This window comes from Puma concolor, chromosome B4 (genome assembly GCF_028749965.1).
Source record: "Puma concolor isolate L17-30 chromosome B4, mPumCon1.1.hap2, whole genome shotgun sequence".
Taxonomy (NCBI): Eukaryota; Metazoa; Chordata; class Mammalia; order Carnivora; family Felidae; genus Puma; species Puma concolor.
Window position 1 is genome coordinate 5,498,890 of NC_141673.1, and position 18,316 is coordinate 5,517,205.

The following is an 18,316-nucleotide window of genomic DNA, read 5'->3' on the forward strand; positions in this document are numbered from 1 at the left end:
GATACAGGTGTTCCCGAGTTTTAAAGGTCACGGCACGGCCCGACACTGCAGTTCAAGGCCACACACAGTTGCTGCGATCCCACCAGAGTCTCCCGCCACGTGTACTTAGCCCCCCAACGTCCTCTCTGTTCTCCCATTGCTGGCAGCCAGCGCACCTCATCTGGGGCCCTCGGAGGCTTGCGCTGTCCTCTCTGTGTGAGGTTCCAAAGAATTTGAAGAATACAGTGCAGAAGAAGCCATGGCCGGGCACCGTTTGCTAATAGAGTGACCTTAGAGGACCTGCTTCCAGAGCCCTGCGTACGGGTGTTGAGGCTTGTGCACTCGGGGTGGGGGTGCCTGGGGCCGCATGCCAGGTGACGGAGCGTGGAGGCCCGTCCCGCGGGCAGGGTCACTCACGCAGAGTGGGGAGAGTGAGCTGCTCTTCTCCCAGCTGATCTGCTTGGATGAGCACGTTGACTTCCAGGAATGGAGGGAACACGGTGCGGAGAGGCAGAGAGGTGCCCTGGTGGAGCTTCCTTCCCAGGGTGGCACAGCCCGAGTGGGAAAAGCAGTGTCCCCGCCGTCAGGGTCTGTCCCCTCTCTGCACCTGCTAACCGGGGCTGGGAGAGACACAGGCATGTGCTGTCCTTGTGATCATCGGCCCTGTGTGAGTGACCGCTGTCCCCATCTCTCACTGTCCCTGCCGCCTGTTCTTATGTGCAGTGACCACTGTCCTCACCGTCCCCACGTCACCCCTCCTGTTCAGTCCCCACATCACCCCCCATGGGCATTGCTTGCCTGTTCTGCAACTTTTCTCACACAGCCCCTTGGGATGACAGGGATTTTTCTTGCCTTCTCTGTTCATGACTGTTGGACTCCTGCTCTGTCCCCGGACTCAGGTCACCTGAACTGTGTGCCAGCGCGGGCAGTGACCCGGGAGGCGGGTTCTCCTCTCGGGGCCCCCGTGCTTATTATTAGCCCGTTGGTGAGTTGGTCCTTGTTCCCTTCTCTGGACTCTGCCTCGTCCTCTCAAGTGGGAAGGCTGGCCTGCCTTTTAAGGCCGGCCTGCTGTGTATGGGGTGGGCGGGATGTGCCGGGCTGGCCGTGGGAGGCATGCCGGGGGGACCCCGGGCCCAGCAGCTAGACCTCTGCAGTGAGGAGACCGAGGCCCTAGCGGGCTAGGATTTAACCCACGGTGGGTCCCTAACAAGGCCTTTTGGCTGAATCCAAGTTCACTTTGTTCTGTCATCTCTGCCTCTAACCCCGACCCCTGCCGGAGCCCCTGGGAAAAGCCCAAGCTTTTCCCTTGAGATCTGGGCCTTCGGGCCACCCCTCAGTGACCCCTGATGGACTCCAGCTCCCTCCGGACGCTCTTCAAGTGTGGGGCCAGGCTGCTGCTGTGCTGCCACCTGCTGGCGAGACGGCAGACTGACGTCATGGCCCCGGGCTGGCTGGGCATGGCAGGAATGGGTTTTCCCAGCCTGTCACGCACTTAAATCCATGAGGTTTTCTGCAACGTGGGGGGTGGAGGCTGCGTTCCTGCTTGAGGTGTGACTCTGACAGGGACAGGAGCAGTCCCCTGTCAACCCCTGGCCTCCGTGTCCCTCGGCAGTCCCAGTCTGCGCGGGACCAGAGGGAACAAGTCGGTGCTTTCCCCCCAACAGGCCCTGGGGCCACGAGCATTACGTGGGTGTTCTCGCCGTGCTGGCTGCTGGCTGCCCTATAGGTCCTGTTGTCACCCCGCTTGTGGAGGACGAGGCTCAGAAAGGCTAAGCGGCCTGCCCCGGTCACACAGCCGGCGTGGGATCTGAGAGGCCGGGCCGCCTCACCTGGGGCGTGTCCTTTGCCATTCCGCTGTGCCCCTCTGTCCCGTCTGACCTTGTGCTCTGAGCCACCTTGATGGCCTTCCTGTCCTTACACCTTTAAGTCCATTCACAGCCCTAATGCACCCTCCCGGGTCTGTTCCCAAGGGGGACGGGGCCCCTCGTGTCACAGTGCCTCCCTCCCAGTGTCGGTCACTTGTATCTTCGCCGCCAGTCTTCTTGGTGACTCCAGACAGGCTGGGAGCAATTTGAGCCCAAGAAGCGGGATCCACGGACCCAGTGTTTGTGGGATGGATGGGCACCCGGGGGGGGGGGGGGAGCAGGGCTACGGGCAGTGTGGCCAGCGCTCCTGGCTGGCGCCTAGCACCCGGCCGGGCTGCTCCTTGGTGCCTGGCAGGGCCCCGAGTTCTCTGGCTGAGGCCTTCCTCCATTTAACACGGAAGGCCCCCAGGAAGACTTGTCTCGCTGAGGGAGCAGGTGAGGATCCGTGGTGTTTATACAGAACATTTCGAAGCAGTGGGGCCGCACGGACTGGCAGCCGCCCCCAACCTGCCCATGTGGCAAAGCAAAGCCCTGAGGGGTGTGGAAAGTGCGGGGGCTGTGGTGTGGGGCGTGGGCCTCGTGTGTCAGCGCACGCCGCCCCTCCTGCTCCCGGCGACTTCCTGGTTCTGCCCGGCATTGTGCCCGTGGCCCTCTGGCCTGGCGGGGCCTCGCGCTCGGCTCTTAGAGCTGCCTGTACTTTGTCCTGCCCCCGGCGGAACCGACCGGCCCCGTGTCTCCGTCGCGCCGGGCGTGGCTCCCTTCCTGGTGACCTCGTGTTAAACAGAAACTTGTGGGGGCCCGGTAGCGTCCTTCTCGCTGCTGAGCAGAGGCTTTGCCCCTGGCGGTCAGGTCTTCAGGGCGTCCGGGGGTGGGGGAGGGGAGGGGCCGAGGACCGTTGGCAGGAGAGACTGGCACACAAAGCCGGGGGTCTGGGGCTCGAAAAGGGCTCACCTGGGGGGCTGCCCCCGGAGCTGAGAGCTCGTCCTCCCCTTCCTGGACCACAGCTGTTGGCCAGTACGGGCGGAACCTCCCGGAAGGCAGGGAGCCAGGCCACCCGACTTGTGCACAGTGGTTGCCCCCGGGCTGTGATTTCACCTGTCCCCTTGTCTCCGCAGTGGGTTACGGCTCCTGGTTTGAGCACGTGCAGGAGTTCTGGGAGCACCGCATGGACTCGAACGTGCTTTTCCTCAAGTATGAAGACATGCACCGGGTGAGTGCTGGGCGGGCAGCTGCCGCGGGCTTGGCGCCTTCCGCCCCTGGGCTCCTGCCGCAGGAGCCCGCCTGCCCCTTGAATGCCGTGGCGGCCGTGACCGGAGCGTGCGGCCCGGCCTCTCCGAGACCCCCAGCTTCTGGGCGAAGGGACTCCCGTGTTCCAGGTGTGCCCGGAATCCCGGTGGCCGGTCTCCAGGCTGCGCTGGCACGTGGGACCCTGCCCTCGTCCCCCAGGCCCGGGCTCCGCGGGCAGTTTCCGGGTTGGACGGCACGCACTTCAGGAAGCCCCGTCCATGATTTGCCTGCCGTGGCCGGGGGAGCAGGGTGACGGCCAGACTTGCCCTGCTGCCTCCTGGCACCCGCTCCACAGGTGACTGGGGGAGAAGGGCTGAGACGGCAGAGCCCGAATTTCTCATCTCTCGTGGCCTGATTGCCTCAGAGGGGCAGCGCTCAGATGGCTGACACGGCGGCTCCCAGGGCAAGGGCTTCTGAGTGCCCGACTCCGGGTGTGGAGGAGGAAATGGCACTAGGTGGTTGTTGCCTGAACGTTCCGGGCCCCGCCGTGGCGTGGGAACGGTTGAAGGCGAGATGTGCCTGTGCCCTGGAGGGCTCGCCGAATGGAAGGAGGGCCCGCCGTGTCGCGTGTCACGTAGTCATGTGTCGCATCATCGCTTCTGTTAACGTTTTTAGTGGCCTCACCGTGTGCTGAGTCTCATAGAAAGTTCTTTGCACGTGCGTCGGCTCGCTTAATTCTAGAACGCCGTTATCCTCTCTGCTGGGGCTGCATCGTCTCTGGAGGGACGTTTGGACGGCTCCCTTTTTTAGGATGGACGAAAGGCGAGCCTGCCCTAAGCCCCTTCCCTCTCTGGCTCCTCTGCTCCGCTTTGCCGCAGGTCCCCGCACAGTCGTCACCCCTCCTGAGCCCGCTCTGGCTGGGCTCGCCCCTGTACCCCCACGCTGCTCTGTCAGCCGCCACACAGCTCAGTCCCGCGGTCTCCGTCCACGTTGTCCCGCGTGACCTCCTGGCAGCAGGTGACAGGCGTTCGCCCCCTCCCCCGGCACTCAGGACGCCCCACGGTCCCACGTCCCTGGCTGCTGTCTTCCCGCGTGCTCGGTGGTACGCCCGGGCCTCGGGCCTCAGGCTGGGCTCTCGTCTCTTGCCATCCCTGCTCCCTCCCCTGGTGACTGCCCGCCAGACGTGGACCCTCCCCGCCCTCGCTCTCCACTGGCCACCCCTGCACCTTTCTCCCTGAAGGGCTGCCTGGGGAGTCTCACCAGAGTGCAGGTTTCCCCTCAAATCCTCCGCAGCTCCTCTGTGCGAGATCGTGGCGGCCAGGTCCATCTGTGTCCCCGAGGTGAAAGTCGTGAGTCACCCTTAACTTCTGACTTCGTCTCGCACCTCGTGTCCCTCTTCCCAATCCCGTGGCCTCTCTTTTCCCAATATGCCCCTATCTGACCACTCGGCCCCCAGTCTCCGTGGTCCAGGTCAGCATCACTCCAGCCTAGGTCATCACTCGTGCGGCCTCCCGGGCGGCCTCCCTGTGTCCCCCAGGCCCGCGCCCCGTGTGACTGCAGCACGGCGGCTGCTCTGACGGTGCGCACGCCGGTCAGATTGTGCTCCTCCGGCCGCACGTCGCTCTGGGAGCATGTCAGGTCTCACTCAGCGGCCCGGTGCCTGGGCGTCTGGCTCCACACTGGCTGCTTGTTCTTGCCACCTGCGGGGCCGGCTTCTGTTTCAGGGGCTTTGTTTGCTGTGGCCCTGCCTGGAACGTTGTCCGATCCCCCGCCTGCGTGGGTCGCTCCCTCACTTCTTTGGGTCTCTGTTGCCATTGGTGACGCTTCCCCCGATGCCCTCTTGAATCGGCCCCTCCCCATCCACAGCGTCCGCCCTTTCGCCCCGTGCTTTGTCACCTGTGTCTGTGTTTTGCTCACCGTCTCCCCTACCAGAGTGAGCTCCACCGGGGCTGGGAGTTTCGGTGCCTATTTCTGCTTTTACGTCCGTGCCTGATGCGTGACAGTTCTCAGGACGCATTTGTGGATGGAAACGTGGTCTTCGCGGCAGAAGCCCTTCCTCCTTGTTAAGAAGCCGGAAGGAAGCCCAGGGATCGAGGGGCTCGCCTGGGGTGGGCTGCCGCAGGCTCCATGAGGGGACGGTGAGCGAGTGAGCGAGCCTGGGAGGGCGGCTCCGGGCAGAGCAGCCCGGTGTCCTGACCAAGGCCACGGCTCAGGCGAAAGAGTTCATGTGGAGAGTCCACGTGGTTCCTGGTGGTGGGGATGGGGACAGGCACTGGGAGGGGACTCAGTGACACTAGGTAAGGTAGGCAGGGCACGGTGTGGAACTTGGCCTTGATCCTACAGAGATCTGACTGGAAACACAGAAGGAGGAGCAGGCTCTGCATGAAGAGGGCAGCTCGCTTTTGGCCTTGTTGAACTTGAGGGGACCGCAGGACGGCCAGCAGGGATGCCACGAGCAGGAGGCCACGTGACTCGAGCTCAAGAAGGGGAACAGGTGGTGTGGGGCCCTCGTGAGTCCTGCCTCCAGTGTCTGTGCCCTCCTGCAGCCTCCCATGCCGACACCGGGCCGGGCCATGCGAATTTGGAGGCCTGGCCGGGCACGCCGCTCTCAGGAGCTGGGGGAGGGCTCACGTGCTGGGCTGGCCCTCGTAGACTTCGCGTGGGATGCCCGAGCGTCCCACTGGCGACGCCGGGGGAGAAGAATGGTGGCCCAGCCGCCAGCCCTGCCTGACCACCAGACGTGAGCAAGGCCGTCACGCGTCTCCCAGGCCCAGGGGTCTACGGATGGCTGCAGGCCCGGGAGGGGGGCCTCCGGGAGCCAACTCCCTCCTCTCCCTGGTGCCGACCTGGGTGTGGGCGTGGGACCCGCTCTTGTCAAGGCCTGTCCGGGCCCCGTAAGCCGGGAGATGAGACCGCTCCTCCGTCACAGGGTTATAAGAGGATCACAGGCGGCATCAACTTCGAGCAGGGCCTGACGCACGGGAGGTCAGTAGCACTCGGCGAATGTCCGTCATTGTTCTTTTTTCACATCTTAGGGAGGTGTAGTGCATACGGTCCAGTATACAAATCATATGTCCACAGCTTGATAGATTTTTTTTATGCACGTACGTCTGTGTAATCGTCACCTAGATCGGGATCCAGAACATTCTAGCTTTTTCCAGTCAACACCTCTGCTTCCCGTTGGGGACCAGTCTTCTATCTCTGTTGGTTCCGGTTAATTCTGCTTGTTTTTGAGCCTCCCATGAACGGAGTCCTGTGGCACATACGCGGGTGTCTGCCTTCTTTTGCTCAGCGTAACGCTTTGAGCTTCGGCAGTGCCTCGTGGGGCAGGCTGGTTCTCCGTTGGTGTGGTTTTCCGTTGCGGCAGGGACACGCCAGACGCCACAACTCGTTTCGCCATCCGGTGTTGCCGGGCGTTCGGGTTGCTTCCATTTGCAGTGGTTAGGAATAATAACGTCCCGTGAACGTGCTTGTGTCTCGGCAGACAGAAGCTTTCTTTTCCCCTGGGCACTGACCCGGGGGGGGGGGGGCACTAGGCATGCCGGTTCCACGGAGTGTTTCGCGCCCGCCTGTACCATGGGCGTGCACTCCCACACCACAGGCCTGGTGTGCAAGGAGAAACCCCGAGCCCGTTCAGCTGCGTGCACACGCACAAGGGCCCGGACAGCGGCTTCCCGGAGCCTCAGGTGACTCCGCAATGAGTAACTTGACCATTATTTTAGTTACTAAACCATGACGGAATGGGACGTAGCACGTACATAACTTAGCAGCTACACCACAGACCTGTGCCTGGCTTCTCTGGCTTCGTTCCAGGCCCTGAAAGGTGAGGGTTCCTGCCGTGCCTTACTGGCCTCCTCAGCAAGAAGCTCAGACCCCCAGCCCTGCCTGCACCCCTCTCAGCTGGGACTCACATTCCCAATGCCAGAGGAACCAAATGGCATTTACTGTGGCCAAGGGCCTCACTTTTTTTTTTGTTTTTTTTGTTTTTTAAAATTTTTTTTTTTTCAACGTTTGTTTATTTTTGGGACAGAGAGAGACAGAGCATGAACGGGGGAGGGACAGAGAGAGAGGGAGACACAGAATCAGAAACAGGCTCCAGGCTCCGAGCCGTCAGCACAGAGCCCGATGTGGGGCTCGAACTCACGAGCTGTGAGATCATGACCTGAGGTGAAGCTGGACGCTCGACCGACTGAGCCACCCGGGCGCCCCCCAAGGGCCTCACTTCTACCGCTTACTCTTTTTTCAGAAACCTCAGTAAGGGTCTGGATGTCTCTAATAGAGATTAAAGAACTGTCACATTTTTAGGAATTCACGTTGTTTGCATCTTACGCCAAAAAAAATACCCCAGGTGCACGTCATCGGGCTCCAGGAGTGTGGACGGGCCTGGCGTGTTCTCGTCTTGGGTGGGAATACTTAGCAGCCGAGCTCTCTCTGCCCTGTGCGCTCCCCCAGGGGCTTCTGCGTCTCCCCCCGGCGCTGGGGGCTGTGCCCGTGAGCCGGACGCCCAGCCGGCTGCCCCAGCGTGTCAACCCACAAATCCTGCCGTCGTCATCTGTGGGGTGGTCTCACCAGCCACAGGTGAGGAGTCTCGACTGTGACCGGCGGACCAGACACGCTAATTCACAGACGGGCAGTGAGCTCCGGAAGCCCTGCCGGCCGTCCAGAGCTGGCCCACGGTGGGGACGCTGCCTGCCCGCATGGCTCGGTCTCATAACCGGGGAGCAGGCTCGTGGCAGGCGGCCGCACCTTCCTCCACCGGGTGGATGTTGTCCCCACCGGGATTCTGTCGAGTCCCTCTCCTGTGGTATCTCCCCTGAGGGCCTGCTGTCTCTAATCTCCGTTGCTGTTTTTTTCCTTTTAGTTAGAGCTACCGCGTGGCAGGGCAAGTGAGGGGAGCTCTTTCTAGTCCGTTTCCTTCTCACGTCTCGTGTGCTCCGATCCTGGCCGAGCCCTGCACACGGGGCTTGGAGCCGAGCGTCGGAGCCCCTGCCTGGTTGGAGCCCCTTCCCCGGGGGTCAGCTGGGAGGGCAGGACGCAGGGCCCAGTGGGGAACACCCTGGGAATCCAGAGAGGAGCTGACACTCAATCCAGCTCTCCCAGAACCCTTTCTTTCTTTAAGGTTTACAAAATACCGCGTCAAAGAAATTTAACGGGTTTCTTTATCCAGGCCTTCTCAGAGGCCTTAATGTGGTGATGCTTTATAAACCATCAAGGAGGCAACAGCCTCCAGCATTTTCCTAACTCGGGACCTGGACGCTGGCAGAGTCTGGAGACTGCCTGGTGACAGGTCAGGGTCCTGGTCGCATTTGGCCGTGCACAGATTGAGACTATGCGGTGCCTTGGTATTTCCCAGGGAGACAGTGGCAGTGGTGGGGAGGGGCTCTGTGTGCCCCTCCGGAGACCCAGGCTGTGTCGCTAACAGTGTCACTGTCCAGAAGTGAGGAGCGTTGGGGCCAGAGATGGGCTTCCGTCCATGGAGTCGAGCGTAACTGAATCTTTACTCCAAGCCAGCTCCTCCTGCCTGGCGAGGGGGGCTGGCCCTGGGGCCTGTCTGGGGGCCATAGATGCCACCTTGTTCTCCCAGCTGATTCCAGCTGATTGCGTGGACGGAAGGGGAAGGGGAGAGTCTGCTGGTCTGGCTCCTGGCACGGTTCTGAACTGAGTTTTCCTGTCTTGCTGCTGTTTTAAAATGACCACTGCGATACCAGGACCTCGCGTCTGCTCCAGGTGCCCCAGACGACTGGGGTTTGAGTTCCGGCTCGGCCCCTTGAGAGCCAGGCACCCTCGGGCAATCTCTTAACCTGGCTTTAACTTCCAGACCAGGCCAACATCAGGTTTGTCTCAAGGACTAAGTTAGGAAGTGTGGACAGAGCACCTGGTGAGTGACCGGCCCAGAGCGCTCGGTCAGCAAAGGCGCTGCCTCTGACGGGCCCCCTGCTCTCTGCTCTTGTATTCCAGGACCTGGTGACGATGGTGGAGCAGCTGGCCAGATTCCTGGGGGTGTCCTGTGACAAGGCGCAGCTGGAGGCCCTGAGCGAGCACTGCCACCAGCTGGTGGACCAGTGCTGCAACGCCGAGGCCCTGCCCGTGGGCCGGGGTACGCACGCGGCCCCTCCCCCCTGCCCCCCACGTCAGCGTCCTCTGCCCTGGGCCACGTTTCTCCAGAGCCCTCTGCTCCGTGAGGGCCAGAAGGCCATCCGAAAGCCGGCTGCTGTGGATGGAGCCCCGCGGGGCCCTCCGCTGGCATTTGCCTTGTAGCCGTGTGGGTGGCCTTTTAGGTCACGGGGAGAAGGCTGGGATGTCCTGGGCTTTGTGGGTGGACGTTTCAGGCAGACGCCTTCCCAGACACCCCGCCCAGCAGAGCCCGGGAGGGGCTTGGGGCTGTGAAGTTTCGAAGCTCGGGGCCTGCAGATGGGCCCTCCGTCCCCGCGGTGGGTGCTGGTGCTGCGTGGGCTTCTCGGAGGCCGGCGCTCGCTCCTGGCACAGAGCTGGCTCTCAGGCCTGAAGCACTTTGAGGCGGAGGACACAGTCCAGGCAGGAGCCCTCTCCAGGTCCGCCCCGGCTGCTGTCTGTCCTTCAAGGCTCATGATATTTGAAGCCACCTGACCGCGGAGAACTCGGGCATTAAGATAAATGCCCTGTCCCCCGGTTGGTGGCCGTGGCCACGGCAGCCACCCTCTTGGCAAGTGTGAATTGCCCGTGACGCTGGGTGCCGCAGACCTGCCTCTGGTTCCCAGCTGGGTGAATTCAGAGCGTCCGCAGGTGACGGAATGTTCCAGGGGCCGGCCCGGAAGTGCGGCTGGAGCCAGCTGCGCATCTTGGACGCTCAGGCCTACCTGGGCTGGCGCCGCGGACCGGACGCTGTGGCGCGTCCTGCGGAGGGGCCCCTCCAGCTTTGTGCCCTTCCTCTAGACCGGGGCGGCCCGAGGCGGCCGTTCTCAAGGTCAGGCGGGGGGTGCCCTCCTGTAAAGGCAGAGCAGTCGACCGAAACCACAGTGCCTCGCAGATTATTTCCCTGGCTGCATCTTCACAAATATTTATTATTTAAAATTTATTTGCTCTTTTTTTAGTTTTGCTTTTGCTGTGTTTTGTTATCCTTGGATGTGACCTTCTCCAAAATACCCCTTTTGGTTCGTTTGCGTGGTAACGAAGTGGCGAGAACATACTGCGTGCCCATATGCTCCTTCTGATGTGTTTGCTTTATCATTGTTTACCTTGGTTTTGCTTTATTTCAGTTCTTTGATTTTGTTTTCTTTTAGCACATTGCCTCTTTGCTCAGAAGACCTCCTTGCGTTGGTGAGAACGTAGGGCTTGAGCAGACAGCTGCGTTGCTTAAATTTGATTCATATCACAGCATATATTGCACTGTCTTGATTCCAAACCCTAAACCAGGTGGGTGACTCCTTTGATGAGCTCTCAGCTGCCTCAGCTGAGAAAAATAATCGTGGAAAAATATATTTACAGTGTCGCTGGTCTAGAAGCTTCTAATTTTGTCCCTTAGGTATCATTAGAGGGTAGCAAGAACAGCCTCTCCCGTTTGGTTTTTTTTTTTCCTCGCCGACACTGATGTCTGATTTTGCATTACCGACGAGAAAAATCCTCGTCGTGGCAGATCTATTGGCTCAGCGTTTGCGGGCTTGCAGTTTCATACTTGAGGTCCTGCCAGGACAGGGGCTTCTGTTATAACCGAGCTAACGAAGTCTATTTGCTGGAGACGGTCAGAGCTCCGATCTCAGAGATGCTGACGCGGAAAGGAATTCTAAATGAGCATTTCTGTCCCCCGAGGCTGTGTTACTCCAAAGCATGATGGCAGTGCCCCGGTGACGGCCTTCACGGCCCCTGGAGGTGGGGGCTTAGAACCCCCCACTCCTGCCGCCCTCCCGGTCACCGTTCACATTTGACCAGACCAGCCGAAGATTTTGCAGTTCACGAGGAAAGTGAGTTCAGTGGCTTCGGGGAGGCATTTTGGGCTCTCTTTCCCCGAAGCCTTCATGAGTGAACGGGTAGCCCGTACCTGCTCGTTGGTCGGCGGGCTCCGTGCCCCTGCACGCCTGCCAGGAAAGGTCTTGTGTTTTGATCGAGCCCCTGCCTGAGCCGGAGCAGCAAAGAGCGGCCGGAGATCGCCCGCGACCCACGCGGGGCTGAGTGGGCGAAGCACACACTCAGCGTCTAGTTGTACAAGTGCGTTTCCAGTGGGGTCTTCTGATCCCTTTAAGTTCCTCCCCGAGGTTGCAAGGGCGGGCTTCTCAAAATCTTCACCCTTGACCCAGCCAGGAGGCCTCCTGCTCACCATGAAAGGTTCTGTCTTTTTGGATGATTTTTTTTTTTTTTTCCTTTTTAAATTCTCCACAAGCAAATGCCACCTTGGCGGAGCTGTCGAGTCGAGTGAATAATGCTGGCACAGAGGACCCAAGTCCACACGATGCCTAGAGCAGCAGATCTGCTCCCCGGAGACTGTCTGTCCTCCAGGGTGTTGTGAATCCCCCGCCCTGTGCCTGGGTGCTGGGCATCCGCCAGGGAACAGGGGCAGAGGCCTTGCTTGCGAGCCTCAGCTCTGCGTATCTGTGCCCGTGGGCCCCACCCAGCGGGGAAGGGACACCAGGATGACCAGCCTCAGGGAAACGGGTTCAGGTGGCCTGTCCTGCCCCCGCTAGGCCAAGCTCAGAAGGGTCCAGAAATAGATCTGGAACCTTCCAGAACCATTTCCAAGGCTCCCTTTGGTTCGGTATCTGGCCCGGCGGCGAGTGAATTCAGCACACTCTGCTCTTGTTTGTGTTGCAGGAAGAGTCGGGCTGTGGAAGGACATCTTCACTGTCTCCATGAACGAGAAGTTTGATTTGGTGTACAAACAGAAGATGGGGAAGTGTGACCTGACGTTTGACTTTTATTTATAATCACGGCGACGGCAAACTTGCATGCTCACAGCACCCAGACACTCTACTAGCTAAAAGTCCCGTATGCACTCATTTGTTCCTTGCTGGACGAACTCCGGAAGCAGCGTGAGGCCGGGGGGAGGGAGGGAACGGCGGAGACGCCGGAGGAAGAGGGGGCCCTGCTTCCCCTCCGGAGCAGCCGTGTCGCCTTTGGGCTTTGAAGTCTCTCCGTGTCCGACCACAAGCGTTGTAAAGCTGGCGGTTCTGACGGCCTGTATCATAAGTATAGAGTCTGTAACATACGCAGCTAGAACGTCTGCCTTTTACAACCCCACATTATTTATTGTATTTTATAGAGCTTTTCACTTGGAAATCTAAATAAATGTCAGTAAACCAAATAGAAGTTCATTTCCGAGGGGACTCAGGAGCGAGCCACACCCAAATGGTAGGAAGATCTCAGGGTTGACTCTTTATTTTTGTAGTTCTGTTCTGTATGGCACAGCCGTTCTGTTCTCACCCGGTTCGGAGGTGAAGACACAGGAGGAGTTGGGTGTGTGGGGGCCGCTGTTCCTTTCGATGAGTTCAGTGCTCTGTAACCTTCCTGAAACAAAGCAGAGACTGTCCGCTCGGCATCTGCAGGGAGGATGACCCTCTGCCAGGGACTCCCAGCGGGTGGCCTCAGACACCCGATACGGAGGAACCAGCAGAACGTTCCTTGAGGGAACCTGCCGGGGAGGCCGGCCGACGGGCTCTCACACGGTGACCGGAGAACCTGCCGCAGAGACCGAGCGTACGTGGAGTCTGAGTTTTCCTTCCACGAACTCTCGTTCCCTGAGGCAGAGACCTCTTTATGCTGGCGAGCAGTTGCTCCATAGTAAGTTCCTCAGACTCGCTCATCGGTCAGTCTGTTCTGTGTGCACCCGAGGCTCCCGGCCACGGGAGAGCCACTTTGCAGGTTCAACGCCCTGTTTCACTCAGACTGGTCGGCCGCCTCGCCTTTGCACCCCAGTATACCTGCGGGCGCAAGGCCTTTGCACCCCAGTGTGTCTGCGGGAGCACAGGTGATGTCTTCACCGCCCCACCCCTTGCTTCGTCGTCTGGCCCGCATTTGGCTGGGGAAGCAGTGAGACGCGGCCAGGCAGCGGCCGGGCCGGCCGCCAGTGTGCGTGTCACCGCCGCGGCGGGACCGGGGTCGTCTTGGAAGTTTACGTGGCCGGCAGGCGCCCCCGGTGGTGGCTGGAGGGTCGCCACCACGTGTAAGGGTCTCTGTGCTGTGTTGCTGTCTTGGGAGAGGTGCAGACACACGCCGGTGTTTTATGCGGCATTGCATGGTGGGCTTGGCTGCGCCTTTTCTGTGTATCTGTGAGGGAGGCTGCTTTCTGTGAAATTTCTTTTCTATTTTTCTATTTTTAGTACTGTATGGATATTACTGAGCACCACACATGATCTGTCTGTGCTTGCTTGCATCTTTAATAAAGACACGTCCCATGCCTCGTGTTGAGCGCGTGCTGATGAGTGCAGAGGGGTAGCCTTCCAGGGCAGTCGCGACTGTGAGCCCCGCTGACACCCGGTCCCCGGGGTTGGCCGCCGAGGGTCTCAGACCCACGCTGGTTTGGCTGTTTCTCTCCGCTCTAGACTTTCCAGGCGGTGAATCCCCCCTCGCTATTTGTCCGGTCACCTTTGGCATTACTTACGGGCCGAAAGGAGGGCTGGGGAAAAGGAGATGGGGGTGTGTGGGGCCTGCCCGGGGAGACCCCGTGTTTCACGCGGCGCACGGCGGTGTGTTGAGACCAACCCGGCTGATTGCACTCGACCACACTCGACCGCTTTGAATTCCAGAGCCTGCCTTCCTGATTCCTGGTGGCAGGAAAATCCAGGACGTCGTTTTACCTGATAAAGCTGGGGCTTTCTGGAAAACACATTTCTTTTTCAGACGGGACCTTTCCTTTAGGACTCGGGTGGAACCCCAGAACTGATGTTGGTCTCTGAAATTACCCTGGATCCCAAGCCCCAAGTTAGTCAGTGGAGTATCCAGTCTGCTGCCCCAGAGGGTCTGCTCCCAGCCCATTTGTCAAGCACCTGAAATAAGGCAGCAAATGAAGGCAAAGTGGGCGAATCAGGCAGCAGGGCGGGACCGGGTAATCGAAGTGCTGATTTACCAAGTGTCTCCCCATCCCTGCAGACTTGCTTTCACTTCCCTTCCTGGACTCGTTTATTCAGTAAACACTTGAGCACCTACGATGCCCCGGGGCTGCTGTAGGCGCTGGGGGTACGGCCGGGAGCATAGAAGGGCCTGGCCTGCATGGTGTTCCTCTCTGGGGAGGAGATGACGCCCCCGTCACAAAACCTGTGTGAGGTCAAGCTCAAGAGGACTCCAAGGGACCCGGTGATAGCCGAGATCAGGAGGAAGTGAGGGGACCAGGCTTGAGGCCCTCTGGGGTGGGGGGCCCAGGAGTGGGTGGGGAGGGCAGGGAGGGGGCTGGGCAGCGAGAGGAGGCTGGTGTGACAGGAACTCAGTTTTGGAGGGTAGGCAGGAGCCAGCTCACCGAGGGCCTTACATGTCACAGGAGTTTGGATTTTGTCCCAAGAACTAGGAAGCCACAGGAGGGTTTAATCAAAGGGACACTGACCGGTTTGCATTTTTAAAAGCCCCCTGACAGCAAATGGATTACAAGGCCTTTCTCCTGGCTGTGTGAGTCACTCAGTCACAAAATGAGGGGTGGGGGGCTATTTTAAATGATCCCAAGGGCCCTTCTGACCCAATAGTTGGCTCTACACGTTCGTGGGCAGCGTGTGCGAGGGTCTGCACATTACCTGCAGTTCCTGCCTGGGGCCCTTGGAGCTAAGACGAGGGCAAAATGATTCGAGGCACAGGTGCCGTGCAGCTTGCGACGAGGCCCCGGACGGGTGGAGCAGGTGAGAGCGGCCGGGGAAGACTGTGGACTTGACAGCTGCCGCGGGATTCCCAAACGGCAGGGTCACAGACCAACAAGATTGCGACAAGCATTTGGGGGACCAGCAGAGAGGGCTTTACTCCCAAGCAGTAGCGTTTGGCCGCAGCCCCGCGGCAGTGTGTGTGCTGGCCTGGCTCGACACTGGGCCACCTGGGACACGCCATCTGTTTTCCCTCCACGCGCCCCCATCGCTTCATCCGAGGGGGGACCAGGAAGGGCTTCCCAGTACAGATTCACTGGCCCTCCCATCGGAGCAGATCAGCCACGTGACTGGTTTGACCCGGTGTCGCAATTTACACAGTGGAGACCATCTTCGTCCATACCCCCTTCCTGGCGGGGGACCTAACAGGAGGCGGTGGCTTCGGACCAGGGATGGAGCGTCAGCACCGCCCCCCTGGTGGCCACGCCCCCTCCGCCACGCCCCTTCGCAGGCCACGGGATGGAGCATCAGCGCGGCTCCCTGGTGGCCACGCCCCCTCCGCCAGCCGACTTCCTCGGGCCACAGCCAGGAGGTCCCTCCCTCCCTCCCTCCCTCCTGTGGCCTCAGCCCTGGGGATACAGGCCGGGCGCCCAGTGTCTGTCCTGGGAGGTCCCAAGTGCGGGACAGTTTTCCCACCACCTGAGCCACCGCTGTTTGAAATGGGTGGAGGTCAGGTGCTCGGGTGCCCATCGCTCTCCTGTAGCGTTTGGTCCCAGCCCCTCCCGTGCAGCATCATTGCCCACCCTTCATTGTAGAACGAGCATTTGCAGACTGGAGTGGCACTTCCGTCGGTCAGAGGATCCAGCCTTACCCACCGACACCGACGTCTCTGACAGCCGGACCTCCCGTCCCTGACAAGCTGGCCACCTCTGGGGACAGCCGTTCCGTTGCTGGCAGTGCTGTCCAGCCACGTCCTCCGGCCCCTGCCCTGGCCTGACCCCGCCCGCTGGGACCCCCAGCCCTGCCTTCGCGTGTGAGCATCCCCGCTGCTCCCTGGTGCCCCCTGCTTTCCTCTCTCATCCCGCCCACCTCACTGCTCTACAGCTGTCTCCCCCCCACCCCATGGACAGTGACACCCCGAAAGCAGGGCCGTGCCGTGTCTTTCCCTAGGTTGGAGTTTGACATATAATCAGCGCCTAATAATTGCTAAGGCAGTGACATCTTTCATGGTCAGAGTGCATTTTGCTTTTTCTGAGAGCCATCTGCCCTGTACCTTCCTGGCTGCGCCCTCAGAGGCTGTGTCTTCCCAAACAAGAACGAGGCTGGCCTCCTGACCCTGAACTGCCCCACTGGGCCTCTGCCCCGACCTCTATACACCTCTTTCTTTACTGCCAATGGGCCGTGGTGTTCTCCTCTTCCAGAACATCCTTCCCGACCACTCACTGGCTTCCCAAATGTCGGTGTAACTGGGGGATGGATTGTCTGGTGCCCATACTTCCCCTGTCCTCGCTCTGTCCCAAAGCCCGGAAACACAGGACCCCTGAGAACTGCGTCGACCCTTCGGTGGCCACGCTTCTCCCTCTTCCTTTCTCCTTCCTTGGTGTTTTTTGAGCATCTACTCTATGCCCCGGTGGGGGTCCCGGAGACACACCCGATGTCAGTGCCTCTCCCCTGCAAATTTACCCCACTGGTACGTCCTCTGGGGACCCCGCTCTCATTCCCACCCAGATAGATACCTACAGAGAGACGCCTGGTGGGGGGTCTGAGGACCCCGGCTCTAGAGTCCCGGTTTAGTTGTGTTTGGCTGCGTGACCCAGGCGAGCCACCTGCCTTCTCTCAGCCTCAGGATCCGTCTCTTCCAAATGGATGTTTTGTCGTAAACAGTCTCTAAGGTTTCTTCTGCTTGTTCAGGGCTCAGCGAGCTTGCTTGGTACACGCAGCGGAACCCAGCCCCGTTTACACGCACGTCGCCTCGGCAAACGGGAAACAAAGGCGTGGTGCGGAGAGTTGGCGCTACGGAGAGGTGACACCAAGGGCAGCAGGGGGACTGCTTAATGTAAGAGGAGGGCCGCGGGTTGGGTCTGGAACCAGGTGGGAGTAGGTAGGACAGGGGCCAGCGGGAGGCGTGGCAGGTGGGAAGAAATAAGATACGCTAGACCGGGTTGGGCACCCGGTCCCGATTCCGGGTGTCGCCGGGACCACGGGGTGGGGGAGCCCCTTTTCACCTCCTAACGGGGAGGTCTCAGCCCAGGGGTCTCGACGCTCCACCCAGTGCGAACAGTCTGTGACTCTTAGGCGGTCAAACCATCTGTCGACTCCACCCAGGAGGAGCTGACGAGTGGGGGAGACCGTGAACTTTGAGCCAGCCATGGACTCTGCGGCGAGGGCAGAGAGAACCCGTCACGGTGCACCTGCCACACAAGCTTGGGCCCACGGGCACCATCGCCAAGGCGCGCTGAGCCTTTGCCAAATCTACACATCAGATGACAACTTGCTTCTCACGCTTGGATCCCTGCGAGCTAGTTGGCACCGGATGTCTGAGCCACAGTCCCTAAATCTGTCCCTCACCATTGACGGAAGGAGTCTGTGCTCTATTAAAAGCATTCTTCAAGCACCAGAGAATGCGAAATGTGTTTAAAATATAAAAATCAACCAGAAAATGCATTTTTCTTCTCTTCACAGTTGTCATCTTTGCATATCTCCATGGCGTTGAGCGCCAGCTGGGAACAGAAGTCCTAAAATACCCAAGCGAGGCCATCTCTGCAGAAGGAGAGACTCTCAACGGAGCCAGCAAGACTCTCTCTCCTCCAATTTATGCATCCTCAAAAAACTTTTAAGTGGATTGGTTGAAATCTTGTTTTCCCCCTAGTGTTCCTGTCTCTCAGTTCTCCCCTTTTATACTCCATGGTATGTGTGATTTCCAGAAAAAACAAATCCCAAATACAATTAGTAGCTAGGAACCTGTCTCACTGTGCTCAAGAACGACTGGCCGTTTGGACCTCTGTGTCCACTTAGGCTGTTCCCCTCTGCCCGGATTGCCGTTCCTCAACGTGGGTGATGCCGATTTAGGCTTTGAGCTCAGTACAGGTGGGGTCCTAATCCAAGGACCCCGATGTCCCTCTCCCACCACTTCCAGGGCTGCCACTTTGGCCCTCACTGGTGCCCAGTGACCATCTGCTTCTTGAGGCTGGTCATGTCTCTTCCTGGGGGTAAAGAAGTTAGCTTCCTAAGAGGTGGTCGGTCAGTGAAACCTTGATGACTGGAACGTTCTCACTGCCTGCTGAATTCAGCCGCCCCTCCACAGGTCCTTGTTCTGCAAGCACGTCATTTGTTACTCGCCGCACAGGCCCCCTCTGGCCTGGCCGTGCTGCTCAGGGGCCCTGACCTACACGCCCAACGCTCTCTTCTCCAACGGTCTCTTCTCATGGACCATTTAGCCTCATGGAAAAGCCTTTCCTGCTATTTCTTTCAAAAAATTTTTAATGTTTATTTTTCGAG

The 18,316-nt window shown here is 59.7% G+C and overlaps 1 protein-coding gene and 1 long non-coding RNA gene across 3 annotated transcripts in view; both read left to right on the top strand.

Annotated features, from left to right (window-relative positions):
* Positions 1-13,434, top strand: part of SULT4A1 (sulfotransferase family 4A member 1) — a 34,031-nt gene extending 20,597 nt beyond the window's left edge. Inside the window, exons 5-8 of one of the 2 annotated variants that reach the window (XR_015253247.1) lie at positions 2,960-3,054; positions 9,030-9,168; positions 10,331-10,463; positions 11,853-13,434. Coding sequence is in view for 1 of the 2 variants with exons in the window: in XM_086712071.1 (XP_086568197.1) it covers positions 2,960-3,054; positions 9,030-9,168; positions 11,853-11,965 (347 nt within the window). In the remaining variant the exon portion in view is untranslated. The remainder of the gene's footprint in view (positions 1-2,959; positions 3,055-9,029; positions 9,169-10,330; positions 10,464-11,852) is intronic. The other variant, XM_086712071.1, reaches the window with a different exon arrangement.
* A 2,056-nt stretch (positions 13,435-15,490) lies between these two features.
* LOC147578844 (uncharacterized) lies at positions 15,491-17,778 on the top strand. The gene is made up of 2 exons (XR_015253084.1): positions 15,491-16,874; positions 17,501-17,778. It is a non-coding gene; the product is annotated as an uncharacterized LOC147578844 (long non-coding RNA).
* Positions 17,779-18,316: the final 538 nt, after the last annotated feature.